This window comes from Pseudoliparis swirei, chromosome 16 (genome assembly GCF_029220125.1).
Source record: "Pseudoliparis swirei isolate HS2019 ecotype Mariana Trench chromosome 16, NWPU_hadal_v1, whole genome shotgun sequence".
Lineage (NCBI taxonomy): Eukaryota > Metazoa > Chordata > Actinopteri > Perciformes > Liparidae > Pseudoliparis > Pseudoliparis swirei.
This window is the reverse complement of record NC_079403.1, coordinates 17,119,387-17,141,321: the sequence shown is the minus strand read 5'-3', so window position 1 is coordinate 17,141,321 and position 21,935 is coordinate 17,119,387. Positions and strand designations below refer to the sequence as shown.

General features: G+C 45.4%; 1 protein-coding gene across 1 annotated transcript in view; it reads left to right on the top strand.

Moving 5' to 3' along the window:
• The window catches only part of adarb2 (adenosine deaminase RNA specific B2 (inactive)), a 168,515-nt gene that overhangs the window by 101,699 nt on the left and 44,881 nt on the right, over positions 1 to 21,935 (top strand). Inside the window, exons 2-3 of the mRNA XM_056434423.1 lie at positions 4,573 to 4,659; positions 5,544 to 6,496. Of these exons, the coding sequence (XP_056290398.1) occupies positions 4,573 to 4,659; positions 5,544 to 6,496 (1,040 nt within the window). The remainder of the gene's footprint in view (positions 1 to 4,572; positions 4,660 to 5,543; positions 6,497 to 21,935) is intronic.

Sequence of the window (21,935 nt, the reverse complement as noted above, 5' to 3'; positions counted from 1 at the left end):
GGCCTCTGCAGGGTTTTTTTCCTGGAAATGAACTGATGGCTAAATGGCAGGATGAAATCTTAACATGCATGGACTTTTATTTTTTTATTTTCATGTAGGCCCCCGGATGTTACGAGTTCAGAAGTGAGAGAGAGAGTCAGTGATTTCCCCGAGCGCCTGTTTGATGTCTCCCGTCGCTCATCTGAACCATTATGCTGAGCCATGGGGAAATCTGACTGGGCTCATTACCCTTCTCCTCAGAACTGATACAGGAAGTGTGAAAGAGAGAGAGAGAGAGAGGCTCATTTTGAATGGACACCATCACCAGTGTTGTCACTATCAGGAGTGCTTGGCCAAGGCTCTCCAAATCTAACCTGGTCTCTTCTCTGGCTTTTCCGTCCTGGTGCGGTGGGGGATGGAGACTATTGGCATGCATTGTCTCATCCATTCGGCTGGCTGGGGTGGATGACAGATACCGTGAAGGGCACGTAAGGTAACAGTGGCCACGCCAGCGCTGGTGATTGGTGGGTTCAGGTTTTTCTTTGTCGTGTAAGGTCACTGGCTTGAGGTTATTTCATTTTTGTTCACTTTTAAACAACAATGTCGCCGCGAAAAAAAACGAAGAAGATTTAAACAAATAATTTTTGTATCAAAATACATCGTTATTCATAACCTACTGAGACTATTTAGTGCACAGCAGGTCAGCTAGACATGCCATGAATCAGCCTTCAGTTTTACCAATATGATAAATATTTGCTTGGGTTTGAATGAAAGTTGCATTGTACCTTTAATTAGTATCAAATTACACAATTATTTCCTGGAAACTTACTTCCATTTCCAACAGGGCATTATTAAGGACATTATTATGTGCCAATTGCTGTCCATGTGTAATGCTTGCAAAACAAACCCATTCCATCATCATCCATTGTGAGCTGTGTTTTCCCTCTTAAAAGGCCCAAAGTATGCTGCATGTCTCTTAGGAAAATCAATCACGCCACACATACCGCAAACTCCGAACACAAACTGCCTCTGACGTTGTACACAGCTCACCCATAAATCAGAGTGAAGTGTGTTTGTACCGGCGCTTCATAAAGCTATCAAAAAACGATCAGAGGTGGCATTTGGAGGATGACCTCTAAACTGCACTGCTTACCACTGTGCAGTTGATTCGGCATCCGAGTTATTGCAAACATGATGATGCTTTCTACTCAACAGCTACTCCCTGAGACATTTGAAATGAACTGCAGCCCATTGAAAGTCAGAAGAATTGGGTTTTTTTTTGTGTGACTTGCACACCTACAGAGGTTTATTCTGACTGAACGTATGATAAAATGCTATGAATACAGAATAAAAGGGTCGATTGAGGCTTTTCTGCAGCCCAGTGAAGTGTCTAACACTGGAGCGAGAGCATAGAATTACTTTCCCCTTTATCTCATTGGTCTTTTCGGGTGTGTACACTATTGAATTAATTGCCCTGTTTCCCAGATGGATGTAAGAACCTTGGTTATCCCTTAACTTTTCCTCTGGCGCAGGCCAATACTTTATTTTATGACCGATTACCCGAAAAAAACGGCCAAAATAACCTTTCAAATTCGAAAGCGGGATCTGCGATTATACAATTGCTCTTATTTGCGTGTTTCCAAAAAAATGTAAACACTTTACTTCACAACCCAACAAAGCTTACCTGTTGCCTGCTGCTTTTTCAGGCGGCAATGGCCACTCCTGGAGTCAGAGATTACGGAGACACAACCAAAAGATCCTCCTGTTTGCCTGAACATGTTATCTTCCTTATGAGTCACGTTAACAACCATCGACATAGAAAAACTATAGTTTGTTGGCTGCAGAACAATTTGAGGCAGCAAAGAATAGACGCCGGCCGAGTTGTACGAGTTGCATTCACCGGGTCAAGACCCAATTTCAATGGATTTGCACCATGCATTCATTTTGTGTTGATGCTTATCCAGATACAGATGCCAGGTTGATGCCAGGTGTAAAACGTCTCCCTCTTGGAAGTCTTTTGACCCGACAGTACATTTATCCACTTTAGCACTAAAGTGGATAAATGTTTCTCTAGCAGGTTCAAAAGGCCAAACGTAGCATCAGGGCCGGTTAACCCGACCGGCGTCCAATTAACAGAATACTTATCATCACAGTGAAAATCATAAACATTTCTTTCTGGTCCTTTTTGGTGACCAGATGTTAAAACTGCGCTTTGCCTGCGTGCTCTAAACCTGTACATGTGCGTGCTCTCAGCATCAGTTAATTTTCTAATGAGATACATTTGTTCATGCTCATATGTTGTACACTCTGCGTGCATCTGGTCACACAAACTCATGTCTTCTTGCCCAGCGGGTCCCTTTGACTTGGCACAAGCTGTTGAGTGGGCGGACTTCAGATATACATTACAGTCATTTCAGGCCACAGTGTGAAACTCCTGTTTGTTAATTACCTGCAATTTCATGCTTGATGCGAACATTTGTCTTTCACGGCACAAAAGCTGTCAAAGAACTGTGTATATTGTGTGCAACAAACGTGAGAACCGGCTAAGATATGCTGTCCAAGCCAAGACCTCTCATTTTGCCCCCCCCCCCCCCCCCAGCCTTGTAAACACACCAGACCATGTTTTCGCACCGCTAAAAAGGGCCTTCAGGGCTTTAAAAACAATATAGACTGATTTGAAAATGGTCCGGGTAATGACCTTGTCGGCCAAGGGAGTCGTTTAGCCCTAAATTGCTGCTTGTGTTGGGCTTCAGTCCGTAATTAGGTCAGAATGCAAATGGTTGTATTGTAATGCTGGCCCGCCAGGACCAGCTCCAGCCTCAGTGTTCAGAGTGTATCCATGTGTGTCAGAGTGACTCATTGAGCCCCTCTAGTGCTGTTGAGAGAGCGAGAGAGCGAGAGAGAGAGAGAGAGAGGCCCAGCTTGTTCACAACCTTGCGCCCTTATCAAAACATGTTTATTGCAATGTAATGTGCCCTCCGTTTATGCAGCGTTTAGCACATGGCATTAAGTTCTGCTCCAGGACTGTGGTGGAGAGGAGAAGTGGGCAGCTCAGAGGGCGTCTTGACCCCCAGGCACACCCTCTGGCCTTCTGTACACCTACACAAACTCATTCTGGCTCATCTTCTTCCTCAAGCTTTTTCTTCCCCTCCTGCATCACCTCCCTCTTACTTCTGTCCACCTCCAGCTACTCTCGCTCTCTCTCTCTCTATCTCTCCCTCTCGTTGCCTCTCTCTTTTATTGATCATTAGCCGGTGTGGGGAGGAGAGGAGGGGTGTTGTAATTAAGGAGCCAGACTGGTCTGTCAATTCTGCTCAGCGCTGCATGGAGTGCACCAGACCAAGCGATGGCCCTAATAGGGCTTCATACTGTAAACAACACGCACACCTGGACAGCAGCAGGCCCCGGGGAGGAGCAGGAGGAAGCCACTGTGGACAAGTTAGCCATAAAGAAAGGAAGTTTAACACTGGAGACATAGTGTGTGTGTGTGTGTCTATGTGTGTGTTTGAGTGTGCGTGTTTTAAAAGGCCTAGATACAAAATAAAGTAAACAAAAGAAATACAATATGGATTGCTCAAGGTATTTTCTTCTCATGTTGCCCGTCAGAGATCAGCGTGTTCGTTTTCACCAACAGCTGCGAGGCAGCTTTCTCCTTTCAGGACCGACATGCTTTGTTTGCGTCAAAATGAAAATCAATCGGCTGTCAGTTAGAAAATCTGCGGCGGGACTGTGGGCGGAGCTTCGTGTGGCTGACAAGAGCGAGCTATCGGATGAATACTCGTGAAATTATTGTGTGGATTTCATTGAATTATGACCCGATTAAAATGTACCAAGTTTCGCTTAGATACTGTGGCAGCTGTCTCCAATCTGGCCTCGGCTGCTGGCTGGTTGGTAATCAGTCAGCTGCTCTGACTGATTGGTAATCAGTCAGCAGCCGAGGCCAGATTGGAGACAGCTGCCACAGATACGTACTGAATTCACACCTGAGGTTGTGAACAGACCGCTCTCTTCACAAAAAAGATCCCAATACACTATATTCTCTCTTCTAATATCTGTGTCACATGACTATGATAAGATCATACTGCTCTGACTAAAGCATTGACAGCTGTTCTGTGAATTTCATCTAATTGTCTCAGATCCGTAATATCTCCAATGACTGCCGCATTTTACGGCAATAAATGTAGGCCCGTCGATCAAGCTCATGCGTACATGTTTACATTGTGAGCAGGGGACATATCAGTCACGTTGAAACAAGTGATTTACAACAAGTTTGTCCCGGTAAAGAGAGTTTAGTGAATCTGTTGAAGGAACACACGCAGTACAAACCTCATAGGAAGACAACAACAATAAACATTTTAACATTAGGATGAAACTGTTCTTGCATGAGGCCCAGTGTTCATAGCACTTCCCTTCATGTCTTTAGTTGGACCGTTGTTCTGTGTGCATGTGCAGCCTCTGGTTTGCTTCCTGATGCGGGCGCCCTGTCGCCCGTGTTGGGCCGACGCTGATCTGCGCCTCTAATCGATAAAACTATCAAAACATCTCCGCCGCTGCCCTCTTGTTGACTCTGCTTGTCTCTTGTCTCTCATCCAGAGAAAGTCAGTATGCTGTCAGCATTGATCGCCCCCTTCAAGTACATAAGCCCCGGGACCAGCAGCACAGAGGACGAGGACAGTTTAAGTAAGCTCTTTTTCTTCCTCTCTGTCAGCACGCCGCGCTAATTCCCTCGGTGGCAGGCCTAATATGGAAATGATCTGTCTGTCACCCACATAATTAATTATTTGGGAAACGGCGTCTTTGATGACTCACGGATGTCAGCGTGTGTGTTCAAATCTGTATTATCTTTATTGAATATTAGATTTTGAGTGTGATAAATAAGTCATTAGATAGGTACTTGCATGCCTCTACATGCATCTAAATCTGCCTCAGCCCACCTCGGAATGTCAGCACTTGATCCCAGCCTCCCATCCCACTATTAACATTCTTGTGGCAGGATCTGAACCCCCCATTTTTGTTCATTTCCCATCAGAAATGCAATACGCCACCACTTCCCCGTAACTAGGTTTGAAGAGCGTATCGCAGCTGTTCAGGCTTTGCTCTCACGGAGGACAGAAGTGTGAAATAAAGCGGGCTCCTGACATTTTATCCTTTCATGGAATGTCTGCCACTCGATGTGATCCCCACCCCCATTACAAAAAGGATTGATGCTCCGCATTGGCCACGGGGGCCAATGGTTCCCACTTATGACAGATTCAGAACCAATTTTGGTGGCAGATTAAAGAATTATTTGGCAGATAATGTCCCCGTAACGTGGGGGGGATTTGTGTTATGATTTTAAAACACGTAAAAGATGATGGAGCCCCGTGGTATGAAGTGAGCTCGGCTCAGGGAGATGATTGTGGATTTGTTCATTACCATTTCATTGTGTATAAAGTGGCTACATGTTCCCTTGATTCATTCGGTTCAGCCATGATACGTGTGAGTGTCACGCAGTAATAGTTGCTTTTCCCCCCCTTTTTTCTATAATGATCACTTTTGACATTTCACAATGTTTTGCTTTTCAGGCACTAGCAGTGCAGAGGTGAAGGAGAACCGAAACATTGGGAACCTAGAGGATCGCTCCATTGGATCTGCAGAGTGCCAGTCCATGTTCTGCTCCGACTCTGCAAGAAGTGACGGCTCCGGTCTGAAGAGGAAGCGGCCGCTGGAGGAGGACAACAACGGCCACTTGTGTGAACTCCGCCTGATCTATAAGAAGCTGTCCTGGTCCGAAGCGCCAAAGAACGCCTTGGTGCAGCTCAATGAGCTCCGGCCGGGCCTGCAGTACCGCATGGTGTCTCAGACGGGCCCGGTCCACGCTCCCGTCTTCTCCATCGCTGTCGAGGTGAACGGGCTGACATTTGAGGGCACGGGCCCCACGAAGAAGAAAGCGAAGATGAAGGCCGCCGAGCTGGCCCTCAAGTCCTTCGTCCAGTTCCCCAACGCTCCTCAAGCCCACCTGGCCATGGGGAACATCTCAAACCCTTCAGCCGACTTCACCTCCGATCAGGCGGACTTCCCCGACACGCTCTTCAAGGAGTTTGAATCTTCGCCGTGCTCCGACGGCCTCTCTCTCTGCGACTCAGCAGCAGAGAGCGAGCTGCTGTCGAGCGAGCTCCTGAGACATGGACGGTTGCTCCGCCATACCTTGGACCTGATGGTGCAGGCTCAACAGAGGCTCGGTGGGATTGTTGCCGAGCCAGAGGCCCCCAAGAGCGCCGTGGCGTGGCTCAATGAGCTCCGGCCGGGCCTGCGCTACGCCTGCCTTTCAGAGCGAGCTGAGGGCCGAAGGCTGCGTAGCTTCGTGATGGCGGTGCGCGTGGACGGCCGTATATTTGAGGGCTGCGGTCGCAGCAAGAAGCTGGCCAAGACCCAGGCGGCCCAGTGTGCTCTTCAGGCCCTCTTCAACATCCGGACGGCCCCAGAGGGGAGGACAGACCTCAAAGCCAGCAGGAAGAGCTGTCCTCATTTACCCCAGGTGAGTACAGACACATCCCGAGCGCCTGTTTTCTGCTAAGCTTTGGCAGCTCCTCCACTTCCTACAGGGGCCTGTAATGACCAAAACAGCAGGCGGGGAGCGAAAAGCCAAACACTCTACAACAAGTAATTAAGGAGGAAAGGCGATAGGAGCTGAAAAGAGCAGAAATAGTGGCAGCAATGATAAAGCAAGATGGCATTTAGGTTGAGTCAAAAGATACGGGTGCATATCATGAAAATACAGATGGCAAATATGTGTGCGCGTGTTCTGCAAAGCCTGGTTCTTGAGTAAACAGTCTCTGTTTTTTGGACTATTTAAATAGAAAAGCATGTAAATGTAGGTAATTATTGCCCTTGTGCCTCTGACACAGGCGAAATCTGCATCGCCACCCAAATTAGTTTTTTTTTCTCCCTCGTATGTGTTTGTAGAACTGTAATTGGATGGGCTTTGCAATTTTGCAAGATCTCCTGTTTCCTCATGTGTGGCATCACAGTGTCTACAAACATTAATTCAATCTGTTGCCCAAAGGAGATAGAAAAGCAAAGAGTAAATCGACAAACAAACCACCGAGCCCAATCCCATGCTCATTTACCCAAATATGTAAAGAGCAATCAGAGCCAGGAAACTAGTTTTTGGGAAACTTGAGGAAATTGGAGAGCCTAAAGACATAGTGGCTGGATTGGCTGGCACACGTTGACGGCCATTTGAAACTTCATTTCAGCAGAAGAATTTCATCGAAAAGTCAAACTGCCCTGAGTAGATAGTCACACTGTCTGTAGCTGTTTACTATTGTTTGCATAGAGAAAGTATCTAACCTCATATCCAAGCTGACCAGGTCACTGGCATGTTGAAACCGTATGTCCCCTCCACTGTCCCAATGCAACACAACAGAATGTTCCCCACAATCTTGAAGTCTTGAATGGAACAGAACGAAGCCCATGCGTCGACACGGTGCACATCCAAAGCGTCCTTTCCCTAAAGTCTTCCCTTGAAGCCTTCTGTTCCACACGCGCACCTCCATATTGTGCTCCTGCACACCCTGCAGGCTACAGGTCCTCTGAACATCCTTCTTCCAGCCTTGAAGAAATAGACCGGCGAGGGTGTCCTTCCCCAGAGCGCGACATCAACCCAACAAACCTGCACATTTGCCTGGGAGAATTTTTTTTCTTCTCTCCTTCCTTTTTCTCCCTGCTGCCACGGTGTCTAAAAGGATTTTAAGAGGATTTTCCACACCCGTTTAGTTCCAGAAAGCACTCGCTTGTGGAAAATTCTTGAAAGTCAGCCGTGCCATCTGGCAGGCTCGAGAGGCATTTTATTTGCACCGGTAAAGGCCAAAAGCACACAAACTTCACGTATATGTTTGCATGCGTGTGCGGAAAAAACATTTGACCGGGCATGTGTTTGTGGATATGATGGGTTACATGTCCGAACTGTTGCGCAATGTTCGTATGAAACCCCTCCAGCTCACGCTCACACTCTTTATGTTCACATGCGAGCCAACCTCTCTTGCCAAGCACTGATTGCATGGCAGCAGTTGACTACACTGCAGATGTGAAGCGTGGTGCGGGGGTGGTTGCCAGCTGTAGCCTGAGAGTAATGCAAATGTTATGGTGGTATGCCCAAGGATGTGTGCCACATTGATCCGTTCTCTTATCCCAGAATTCCCTCCGGCCGTACCTGTTGCAGGATAGAAGTGAATGGCCCTATGCAGTATAGAGCATCAACTCCTGCCCTGACCTTAGATGAATATGGTTTTATCGGACATGACTCTGGTGTTTCACAAGTTATACATATTTGTATTTGTTTGTTGTTTGGGTCATGCGTTAATGGCCTTATAATTTGAAGGGAAAAAAATGGTTTCACCTGTGATGCCAAACCTCTTTACTGTGTTGCTCTTCGCTTAAAAGAGAGTGATCAATATGTGGTATTAAAAAGACCTGATAGTGACGTTGTAAATGCCAAACTAAGCTGAGCAATGTTTACCTTGTTTGAAGTGAGCGATGTCACCCATCAGTCTGTGGGCTGCGGGTTTTGAAACCTTGAGTTTGTCTCTGGTATTAACCTTCCGATCACAAGGGAGCCCGACATAAACTCATGTTCACAATGTTTACTGCGGTAATAAATCAAGTGGGAAGTACGGCCATATTCTCAGAGACTTCCATACAATCTGACATTTCAAGCGGATGCGCCACACCCTGATGGCCGTTTTAATGCACGTCCGTGCTGGCTCCACTTTTGAGAAGCCCAGGTCGCCATCTGGTTTTACTGTTAGCCTCATTACTAGACAACTTGCTAGTAATATACACACAGCTTGTTTTATAATTTGTAAGCAAAGATTATTGTTATTATAAGTGATTAGTTCAAAGATGACATCCAATAAGACCAAAATGTGGTCATCTGTAGTATAAAAAAACAGGGTAGGTGACAAAGCACTGCTACTTCCTTCTTGTAAGAATACATGGGGATGCAGAGAAGAAGAGGGATTCAACACGTGAGTACTGTATATCGATGGGGGTCAATGGACGTAATAGGGGAAGACAGGGCAGTAATATGAGGATGTTGCATTAACTCAACAGAGTGGAACATAAGGATGAGGCGTCCTTCAAACTTAGCTGAACAGGATGACCAATAGCTTGAGAACTCCCACCCCCAATGAAATATTTAAAGTCTCGGAGCGGCGTGCTGCTGTATTCGGCTTTACATACATATTAAGGAATAATACAGCGAGAGTGGCAAGAGAGGCATACTAGTGCACATCCACACAATGCAATAGACTTTTCCCCCTGCAGTGATACAGCCTATACTTTCCTCTGTGCCTCCTACGCTCATGTCTGTGGGAATAGACTTCTTACAATCATTTCAGAAATGAGGCATCGGGCCACACTGTGCTTGACATTAAAGAGCTATTTATCTTCCAGCAAGGGCTTTGATTTCTGATTCCATCATTTAACCTTCAATTATTCAGGGAAATCAAATGAGACTGCATTCTGCAGAGATATCTTGCCTTAGACTGACTTCACTCTACTTATTAATAGCTGATTGACAGGCCCAGTGCCACCACAGCCATCTGCATTAGGCAGCTCTCCCAGCTGTTTTATCATTATTTGCAATGAGCATTGGTGAGCATCTATTTTGCAAGTTTTGCGGTCGATCTGATCGGCGAGAGTTGAACATTTTTCAACCACGCGTGAAATTATGTGCTTGAAAGTTGATCTGCGTATGTGACTCTCGTCTTATTGAGTCTGTAATGCTTTTATTGTTTGTGCGGTGGACTTTATGTTTTCGGAAGCGCTGGAACAAATATCCCCCTGTGGGATATTTAAGTGGATCTGAATCACACGTGGCCCTTAGTATAGGGAGTTCACTGCCTTGCTCAACAGCACATGTTCAGGAGGCGATATTCTGATCTGATGAGTGTGGCAGCGCTCTGACCATGAAGCCCAGTTCTCTAAGGGACTGTACAAAATGATTGTGGTGAGGCTGAATATTACATACTGTATTATTTTATAATAAGAAATGAGAAAACAAGACCATTACCAGCATTAAGTTTATTTTCTTTGGATCCTCCCTTTTATTTAATCTGTAATACTGTTTTTGATTGGTTAAAACATTTGACCTGTTTGGTCCAGTTTAAACAAACTCTGGTCCGTTTGCTGGGTCCGTCCGGTCTCGTTTGGGCTGGCGTGAAAGCTGACTGAAGGCCGACTCTGGTGCGGTTCGTTTGTGGTTGGAAAGCAAACAAACCACTCAATTTTATGATTGCGGATATGTGACTTTAGCACGACTAATACATCCATCTGGTCGGGACACAACCTTAAAATGACTCAGTATGCGATCATGTATGTAACCTATTTATGCAAGTCAACACATATGCACACAAGTGCGGGTAATTTCCTTGATTAGTCAGTCAAAAGCTGTAAAACTGCTGTGCTTGAATCAGGAAGTCCTTTAGAAAGTGTGTTACAGCAATCCCACAGTAATAAGCCCTTTAATCATGTACCAGATGCCACATGTGCCTCATACAAAGAGTTATTTGTACAGACCTGTCTTCACCTGTTTAGTCATTATTCATAACACGCGGTCGATTTGCCTTCTGATAATACTAATAATACCTTGAATCAGTTATTTCTGATGATGCAGGATGTCAATCTCAGGTTGTGTGAATTAATTGTATATTATTTACTCCCCTGGGTTTGTTTGTAATAAGCAAGTGTGAACAGGAACCCGGACCAGAAATGCGACAATGTCACGTTTTTTTCTTCTCCCTTGGTTCGGACCAAATGAACCGAACTACAGGTGTGAAAGCCCTCTCTGTCTTCATTATTAGTCAGCGAGTGGGAAGCTGCTCTTGAATTTTGCCCGTGGCACTCTAGTTAGCGGAAATGTCTTTGCCCTATTAAAGCCTGCACAGTGAAGTGAGAAAGTGTAGCAGTAATCCTGACACCCATTTCACCAAGTGGAATCATTACCCCACTGTTCAGGCCTTGATTGGCCACTTTATCTCCCCTCGCCGCCAGAATGCGCCGCGTCGTTGCCAAGTCAACTGAGACTTGTGTGTGCCTGTCGGGGGGGGGGGGGGGGGGGCACATAGTCTGTATGGAGGTCAGCGGGTCAGAACTGAGGACACACGTGCAGGACGGAGATCAGGATTAATGGGGGAGAGGTTGAGGGGAGATAGAAGAGAGGAGAGAAAAATTCCAGCGCATTTGTCTTGTGGTTATCACAAACATATGAAACAAGCCAGAGCATTTTAATATCTCATCACATCAGCCGGGATCAAACACGACTGTAAATTGTCTTTTAGTTGATTTTTTTCGGTGCAAACATTAATAGATTCAGTTATCTCTAAACCAACACATATTGAGAAGGATACAGACTGGTCAAGTGGAGTTATTTCCCCGCCTCCACCTTGACAAATTGAATATGATTTCAGACACGTGAAGGTGACCCCTGTCAGCCGCTGAGCCTCTCGCAGATTGTTTTCTTTGTCTAATCTCTCCCACTTCTAATCTGTCTCAATATAAACAGCTGTGACAGGCTGATCATTAATTAATATTGCCACAACAAATTAGCGACAGCGATCTCTCCGCCAAGCGCCCTGTCTGAGATAGAAATCCACCAAGTCGGGAGAGGGAGAGGGAGAAGGTGTGAACAACACATTAGAGAGGAGTTGATTAACAGCTTCGGAGACCTTGCAGACAGTGTTACAGCCTCAGCATGGCGACGGATACACTCAAAGTGACAGCTACCGCAGCAGACTGTAGCCACAGGTTCAGCTGTGATCATCGCCATAAGTGGTGCAGCGCAAATTGACTGATGAAACATCTGCATTCATCCCTTCTTTCTGATTGGCTCCAACAAGACGCCTCCTGCAGTGGAATACTTCTCAATTGGTCTTTCAGATGGTGGAAGGACGCTCCTGGGTTCCTGTTTTGTGGCTTTAGTCTTTGTGTGCGTCAATAATAATGACATCGCACTCACCGTGGTTATTGCTGAGAATGGAGAACGTGAAGATTAAATTGATTTTAAGCAAACCCCCAAAAAAAAAATTAAAGAAAAAATAAATCTACGAAATGGGCCTTTTAGAAGCTTCCAAGTTGTATCGTCCTGGTTGAACTTTGATCCACCGGATTTACCATCGCTGTGCGCTCATACAGAAACGTGTAAAAAAAAAAAAAAATCACATTTTAACTTTTACATTTACTTGTATTATCATTTCTGTGTTTACAATTAAAGAAAAATATGCAAAGTTATTAACACTATCAGGATAAGCTGATAGTCTATTCAAATGTAGTTTATCCTTTCAAGAAAAACTGCAAAATGTTCCCTTGTTCCAGATTATCTAATGAAAGGACTTCCTTCTGTATGACAGAAAAAGGGTTTGCACTCTTGAATCCTGGCTGTTTATAAAGCGTAGAATAAGAATCAGCGGGATCGCTGTGCTATAGCTGACAAACTGTGGACGACATGACCTTTGGGTCAAAGGACTAATATACCAACACCAATGACCAATCAGGAGAAAGGAAGAGAGAGGCAGTGTTGTGTGTGAACTCATCAGCCCCCTGGGTGTGATCACATGACCTACATGGATACCAGATTGAATACATAAACAATACATACATTTATGCTCGCACCTATGAATGAGTGTTTTAATCCATATGCACGAGTGTATTTACACACCAAAAAAAAAAAGGAACAGATGGGCTGACTTGAATTAAGCAACAGATGTGATAAAGTTCTCCATTGCGAAGAAGACAACTCCTCATCAAGACCCTCAGGATGTACAGTCGTGTTCTTATGTAGAAAATAAATGCATTTTTGATCTACCTCACCACGTCTTAATGCTTTTTGTAATCTGCTAAATGCCACAGAATGTCTCTGTTTTATATGATTGAACATTTAATACTTTTGGGTTTAGGTCTGTGCATCAGCCATTACGAGCAAGATGCCACATGTGGGCTTAAAGCATTGTGGGGAGCATATGTTATACTTTGCTGATGTTTTATAGCAGAAGCAATTCATCTATTAAATGAGAAAATAATCACCAGATTAATGGATAATAAAAATAATCAGAAGGTGCGAGGTGCAGCCCCAGTAATGGTACCATGGGGCGGCTGTCGTCCTTCAGTTTGCATGTGTAAGTGCACTTGAGCAAGACACTGAACCCCATGTTGCTCCCCAGCTTCACAGCAGCCCACTGCTCCTAAAAGAGAAAGAGTCAAATTTCAATTATGTATTACAATTGGAATAAAGTTTTTTCTAAATAAGCTAAGCTAAATCCTTTAACATGGTGTAATAGTACATAATACTCGGAGTACTCCTACCTCTTGCTCAAGGGTGATGCTAGAGTCCTAAAAAGGCCCAATAAATGAGATTTCAAGGAGGGCAGCCAAGGCAAATAGACTATAGGATGCACTATCGGTGATACTCGTAACATTAACAAGTGTCGTCAGCACATCACTAACTAGCGTTAGCTCGTCTACGCTGGCTACTGAAGTTATCCTGAATGTAGCACATGCTGCTTTTTTCATTCTGTCTGCTTTTCTCTGAAATCACTTTTTAGCTTTTTCTGAAAAGTAGAACATATTTATTCCGTGAGTTAGTGACAGTGTGGGCTCTATGGCTCTGGCCATTTAAAGGAGAAGCAGCGGGGCCAGCGAAGGTTCAATTACTTTGCTCTGTACAATGTTATTATACCTGGAAATAGTGGCAAATAACACCCCATTTGTAATAAACTGGAATAGTGACACCATAACACCAGTATTTGTTGCTGTATTTTAAAACTAATCCGGATCTTTGACCTTTGTGCATCCATAAAGTAGCTCATTACAATTTGTCACTTAGCGTACAATAATAATTGGAGCAAAAAGCCACTGTTTGCTCCGGTGCTGTCAGTCTGCCCTTTCAGCAGCCACTTACCTCATCATGTGGTATTTAAAGAGGAAGCAGCATGGGAGAGTGGAGATTTGTGTGTGAAATTACTGAACAATAATGTTTCCCCCGTCTGAACGGGAGCACCCTGGACACGGAAAGGTTAGAATCATCCTCGACGTCTAATATGTATGCAAAATATGACCTATGAGGCTGCAGGCTGTTGAATGTAATGTACCACGTCAGCATGCCGCTTTGAGGAAAATCCCTTAGCAGGGAGGAACTGAAATGGGGTTGGTCGGGTCAAGTCACCTCGGATGCGAGGTGTAACGCCCCTGTAATCTATTCCGAAGAAGCGAGCTGCCCCTGTCTGCTCCTCTGCTCGCCATACAGTGTCTGGCGAGCAGAGGAGCAGAAGTCTTCATTGTTCGTGACAATCCTCCATTCCTTCCTTCTCTCTCACGCCTCCTTCCCCCCTCCACAGTCCTCTAGCCGTGAGCCGGAGCACGGCCGTAATCGTTTCTGAAGAACCTCTCACACTTCATTAAAAGCATAATCAAGTTCATTACAATTTCATAGGCGTTCAGGTACCAAATGGCTCACGATAAATCACGACTATTGGTCCTTTGAGGCTGGCATGTGTAGGTTTATCTCGGGTTCTCAGGCAGGAGAGCGGCGAGTAGGAGGAGGAGGAGGGGGTGGAGATGAGAGGTCTGGATGTTTGGCCTTTAAATGACCTTTCAGCCCGGAGCAATGGACCGTTCCGTCATACACGCTGGACGGAGAGGCGCAAATCCGCACACATCACAGCTGGGAGATCAGATCGTTCCCAGAGCCGCCTCGAGGACGTACAGGAGGCCGATCAACACATGTGGCACATTTATATTTAATATACTCTGTTATCCATTGACTGTGCTCTCTCGTGAGGGAGAGGACCGATATGTACAGTATACCTTGAATACTATAATTGATGTAGCAGACTCAAAGGAGAGAACAAAGATCAGGTTTCCATTAATAGCGTCGTGTTGATGGATTTAAAATAGTTTTGGGCACTCGTTCAGCGGTCCAGGAAATACACACAACCAAATCCATGCGTTGTAAACCGTCTCCTGTGATGGTACTCGGCCAATCACGTATGTGTATTCCGATATGCGTCACCCTTGACTCGAGTGCCGTATTCACACACACACACACGGGAGAGATGGGAGGAAGACGTTATTTCACATGACGTGCTCCAATATGAGAAACGTGGACAGCTTAACCAGAGCTGTCGACCGAGAACGGACAGACTCTGACAATGTTTATTATTCCCGCTTGCGATTATTAATAGTGACAATATGAAGCACCACTACGTGACGAATCCCAAATCTGTTCCCATTCAAATCTGAAATGAAGGCACAGAAAAATAAACCTCCGAGCTCAATATGATCAGAATCCTGACGCATTGATCCGCTCCCCTACACTGTTAACAGAGAGGAGAACAGAGATGAAGCAAGTGCTTTAAATAACCACAAATAAAGTCCCACACTATTTAATACAATTTAATATATGTTTTGTTATTGACATCCCTTCATACCTGAATTAACTGAATTGAAAGCTGCAGGACAAGTACATTTTTCAAAAGCTTTCTGTTATGTATTTGTTTTCAATTCAGCCTTTATTTTACTTGAAATGAGAGAAGAACATTTATTCTCATATATTATATGTAAATATATATAATGAATTCAGTTAAATTTTAAATCTGAATATTGTTTAGATATTATTCAATTTACATACAGACTTTAATACAACTGTTAAGCTACTCTAATATTATAAGGCAGCAGATTTATAGCACAAATGAGACATTATCGTGATGTTCTGCTTGCTCACTAGATGTAATAAAAGAAAACATCAAACACTCAACAGAACATCTACTTTGGAGATTTCAGTCTCTTTCTCCCACCTCTGCATATATTATTTTAAGTACTTTCACAAACACATTAGAGATCACAGCTTCTTCTCAATATCTCCTTCCAAAGCAGCTATTTTTGCTTTTCTTTGTGAATAAAAGGTTCTGCAGTTGAGGGCGGAAACACAAATCCGAATTCGGAAAACTTTTACTTCTTGAATTTCATTCCTCTGGATCCATCGATGGTTCCTGGAGCGGTTTGGTTGAAAAAGCTGCTAATTGCTTCTTCTGGTTCAAACGAGCATCGCTCATGGAGCAGACTCCTTGAGAGACGGTGGCCTGAGAACGAAGCGTTTCTTCTCCATATTATTCTTGTACATTAATTAATTTTAGGAAATGGATTGTTAAGGGCTCGATCACACCAGACGCGACACTCAAAAACCGTCGCGAGCAAAACCATTGATTCCCTATGGTACAGTCTTTCAGGCGCGCCTTTTAAATGCTGCGCGGCACGTTTTTCTAGTGTTTTTCTCGTGTTTTTCTAGCGAGCTTAAAATATTCTCAACTTTAAGCACGAGACGCGGAGGCGCACCGCTCATCAATGTCACACTCGGCCAAGGCAGCCAATCGGATCAAGCAGGAGGCGGGCTTTCCTTCCTGTTTTCCCAACAAGACACTCACTCATATTAGCGGTATTTAATTACGAAGAGCTTTATCATTCTAAATAGAAACACGACTCCAACTGACTCCTGCTCAGCCGGAAGTACAACTGAAAGTTATCGAGACACAATTCACGGAATAAATGGTGGTATTCGCCGTACTCGTTCCTTTTTTAAAAATATATCGTGAAACCTAAACCTCTGCTTTTGGGGGGCTTTCCCTCCTCCTCATCCCACAACACAGCAAGAGCGGGACGTGTGCTTGAATCATAATAATGATAATAATAATTTGTAAATTAAGTTTTATCGCCCGGTTGCGCACGCAGGCGACACCGCGCTTTTTTTCACGGCGCGTTTTTGCCACGGCGTTATTGAAGCGGCTGCGCTTTTAAAAGTCGCGTGTGGTGTGATCGCGCCCTCAGGAAGTTATCTCCAGCAACATTCTCTGTTTGTAGAGAGCAGAGTGTTTTCTCGAGTGTCTACTCGGGGAATTTGCAAATGCTGTGACAGGTGGACTGACTGCGTGCCTCGCTACATGTCAGAACCTTTGTTCCATTTGTATAGCCAACAAAGTAGAGATGTCATGAGACAGACACACAGGGAGGAAGTGAACAATCTACAGAGAGCAATGAGCTGTTCTCTCTTTAGATAATCCATTATCTTATTTGCAATGCCGCATTTTTCTTTCATTTTCTTTCTTTCATAGCAGCTTGCCCCCGAATCAGAAATGAGTCCATCCAGCTATCGCAAGTAGCCGACCAAATATGCTGCTGAGCACGAGACCATTTTATATCCGTAAAATCGAAATGTCCCAAATATCAGTCCTGCTCCGCTACGAAGATGGCGACACACATCCCCTCGCCAGCGCCTGTCCCGCTGCACCTGGCTGATCGCTCGGACCCCCTGGGCTTCCCAAAACCTCTGTGGTTGTTCTCCTGAGGGTTCCCTCCCTTCGGTTCCATAGCTCAGGCGACAGGCCTTGTGTTGCTGACGTGCTCCGCTTGGCTGCAGGACGGAACAGGATGTGCCAGGGTGTTGTTGTTTTTGAGTGTGTGTGGGTGTGGGGGGGGGGGGGGGTGGTACTGTACATCAGTCTGGGGGATACGTGTGTTGATACAAACAAGTATCACACCTGAAGAACACACTCTCTGTTTGTGCGTCAACCGTGAGTGAGACGTGATTACGCAACAACGTATCGACAATACAGACAGGAGTCACATTGCATTCTCAGAAACACGATGTTCTTTAAGAAAGGGTCTGGTTACCTGCCAAATAGATAGTCGAGCCCATGATCCCACTTTTAAACTTAGTGTGTGTGTGTTTGTTGTATCTTAGGTACACATTTTGGGGTGTTCAGACACGAGAGTGTCTCTTCCTTTAAAGACATGAACACTGGGCCGGTCAGCAGACACGTCTTTGCCTTCTGCCGCTGCGTATGGTCGACACTGTCTCCGCAACGCTGCGCACCTGTGTCGTGAAAACCATAAATATGTCTCATGTGCCCATCATTAGTGGAATACTGGGAATAAATGTAATGACAGTCGTATTTTTTTTCTGGATTAATATACCCCAAAGATGGAGGAACAAAAACTAAACAAAAAAGCAAAACATCTGTTACCCCAGTTCTGCTCTCTGGGACTGTGCCGTGCCTCCCTTGGGGGAAAGGAAATGGGAGAGGCTGGAATGAGGTGTGTGTGTGTGTGTGTGTGTGTGTGTGTGCCAGAGAGAGAGGCAGGCAGGCAGTGGGGGGGAGCGAGGGGAGGGGAGGATGGATGGAGTGCAGTGGCGGGAAAGAGAAGAAAAACCTCAGCGGAACAAAAGACCTTCAGGATTAATTAGGCGTCAGATTGGTTGCAGGGCACAGTGGGAGGGGGGGTGGAGAGAGGGAGAGAGAGGGAGAGAGAGAGAGAGAGTTTAGCATTCTGGGAAGACCTCGTGTCCTCAGCCCTCATATTTCAACCTGCCTGCCCATGAGTATACAACAGGCAGCTAGTTAAGGCCTGCGCTGTGCATGCAACCACTGTCCATTGGGTTATGGATGGAGCCCCTTCCACATCTCCATGTATTTTTATGTTATCCCACTGGACAATGAGAGGAAACATAGAGGTCATATGTGGAACGCATAATGTTTACATGATGGCTTTCCACCCCCCTCGTGTTTGTTAGGGCTCTCCCCACATATTCTGTAGATGTGTTAAGGCATGCATGCCCGTGTGTGTGTATGTGACTTTGCAGGGAAATAGGTGCAATATTTCATCGTATTCATTCCATACCGCAGCATTTCTCCTTGCCTGAGTTCCCCTTTGCGATAGCTGAGCCCTGCCAAATTAGAGGAGTGCAAATGCAAGAAATAGATGCAGCTGAACTCTTCCTGAACTTCTTACTTTGCTCTTCTCTTCTCAGATTTGTTGTTGTTGTAGTTGTTGTTTTTTTGTTGTTGTAACAATTGCTCCCAGAATTGCTGATTCGGGTCACAGGCGTCACCTCTAGATGTGAGAGGGCGGACCCAGAGCTGCCTGTTAATACCGTGTCTGTTGTCGTTGTCACAGAGGAGAGGTTTCCGGGGCGACCTTTTGATGGCGCCTCGTCCCCTTTCCGACACAGGAAGTGCTGAACCCCGTATGCGGATGACAGGCCGCCGCGACTCTAATGTCTTCGCCCGACGCCGTCTCCTCGCAAAGCACTTAGTGGACCAAATAGGAGCCGTTCTGGAGGCCAGAGCAAATCATGCCCTTGGAGCATTTGTACCAATCATTCACACCATCACCGCGGCGGCTCCTGCGCATGGCGGCGGGATACCTCAGCAGCGTGAACTTTAGAACAAAGTCACCTGGCTAGATGGGCTGATTAGCCATTCGATTGGCTTCACAGAGCGAGTGATAAAGCTTTGACAGATTTAGTTATATGGAGGAGTGGGGGGGGGGGGGTATATGGCTCACAGCATGAATAGTTATGATATACTTTAGTCAGAGCCTGAAAGAAGACGTTTTCGTTCCCGATGACTTTTTAGCTTTTAGACTAAGAACTGTTTGACCCAGCTCGATGCACTTACTCATCACACGCGGTAAAAAGATGATAAATTACTAATAGCGCCGGCAGGATTGTCCTCACAGTTCTGTATAACTTCAACCACCTTTAAATACATTCATGCCGTTGCTTTAGCACCTGGTTGTACGTCAGCGGGTACATAACAAATCCATTCCCGCTGACCTGTTTCCTGTCTCGGCGTTCCCGGCTGGCTTTTTCTGGACTAGTTTTTTGGGACCCTACTGTGCGGGATAATGAACTAGCACTGCTCCCGCTGATGGAGAAATGAAGCGCCGCGGTCGCAGACGGACGCGTAACGGTTCACTAGGAGAGTTTTATGCATCGGAGGATTTAACAAAAAAAAGATTCATCTCAAAACACGCCAGAGAAGTGTGACGCAACGTCCTTTTGTGTGAGAAGGGTTTCAGCGTCGCTTTTCGCCCACCAGAACAGGTTCATACGCCATTTAGAGGCGTACACAACATATCGTAGTGAAGGTGAAGAAAAAATAAACTGAGTTTAAAACAATAATAACTAGAATGGGCACTTGGTAGAGCGCATACCTTCGCATATCGCAAGATTGGGCATTGAATTATGAACATTTTGGCATTAGTTGCATGCCAATTGGATACAAATGTATCGTGCTATGGTAAAAAAAATGATTTTGACCTTTCCATGACCTTGACCTTTGACCCGATTGATCCCAAAATCTAATCAAATGGTCCCCGGATAATAACCAATCATCCCACCAAATTGCATGCCATTCAAGAAGATTTGACCTGTTCATGACCTTTGACCTTGACCTTTGACCCGATTGATCCCAAAATCTAATCAAATGGTCCCCGGATAATAACCAATCATCCCACCAAATTCCATGCGATTCGGTTCAATACTTTTTGAGTTCTGCGAATAACACGCATACAAATAAATAAATAAATACACGGCGATCAAAACATTACCTTCCGCATTTTCAATGCGAAGGTAATAAATCAGAGGGAGAAAATGAAGAGACGGACATATAATGAGGGTCAGGTGTTAGTATGGTGGGGATTTTCAATGTTTCAATAAAACTGGAGCACAAAATGTCCCTTTATGCTGCCGAGTGTGAAGCGGCAGGGATGAGAGTCAGCACCGCCAAATCTGAGGCCATGGTGCTCTGCCGGAAACCGGTGGATTGCTCCCTCCAGGTGGGGACAGAGTGCCTGCCCCAAGCGAAGGAGTTCAAGTATCTCGGGGTCTTGTTCACGAGTGAGGGTAAGATGGAGCGGGAGATCGACAGGCGGATCGGTGCGGCTGCAGCAGTAAAACAGGCGCTGTACCGGTCTGTCTTGGTGAAGAGAGAGCTGAGCCGAAAGGCGAAGCTTTCAATTTACTGGTCGGTCTACGTTCCAATCCTCACCTATGGTCACGAACTTTAGGTAGTGACCGAAAGAACGAGGTCGCGAATACAAGCGGCCGAAATGAGTTTCCTCCGTAGGGTGGCCGGGCTCAGCCTTAGAGATAGGGTAAGGAGCTCAGACATCAGGAGGGAGAAAGTAGCTGACCACAAATGATATCACAACTGTGTTTGATTTCATGAATATTATAAGAATTGTGCTGCAACTTTAAAATAGGCCTCACATGAAGAATGCATTGTCACCACAGAAAACGAAGAAGTTGACATTTTAAAAACATGGTTGTCACAGGACTAGAACCAACGATCTGCCAGGGGATCATGGATCACGCTGGTGTCAGTGTTCTCATCTCATGGTGTCGTCCCATGCATTATTTGGAAGGGCTTTGTCTCCTGCATCATTTTACCTGCTAAGATGTCAGTGTTCGCCACTGTGACATGCCGCACTGCCTCATGTCAACCCACAAATCATATGTCTATATATATATATATATATATATATGCACAGTGCACTTTCTCCCACTTGCGTTCCCTTCATTTCGACACAAAAACCCTAAAGTCGAGCATCCTCCCCTCCAAACCACTTCGCAGAAGGACATTTTCAGCGTTGGCTTGTTTCGAAACCGCCGGGCACTCCAGATATCCACAGAATATGAAGGTAGAGAGACGACGACCTCCCCTTTCTCAAGGTGAACCCCTCTTATTTGTCCGTGTTGGTGTCTTGCTCTCTCACATCGCGACGGCATGCACCACAAGAAGTGGTGGAGGTGGTGAACAGCTTGTTAAATTCTCTGCACAATGCCGAGTCGCTCGACACACATTCAGGTAAAAGTACAACGTGCACACAAGTACGCACACCATCGGTATAGTGTGTTCTTTGCCTTTCTTTTACTACTCGGTTTGATATTGACTCTCCTTTCTGTCTATTGTCATGCCTCTCCTGCTCTCTCTGCTGGCCTTACTGCAGGGGTTTATGAAGTGTGTGTGTGCTCTCGAAAGGTTTGGCGGAAAGGAAAGGTGACAAAAGGGAGCATGTGCATTTGTTACAGCCTATCTGGGGTTCTGCTTACTCTGCAAACGCCACATGATGGATTTTTAGTA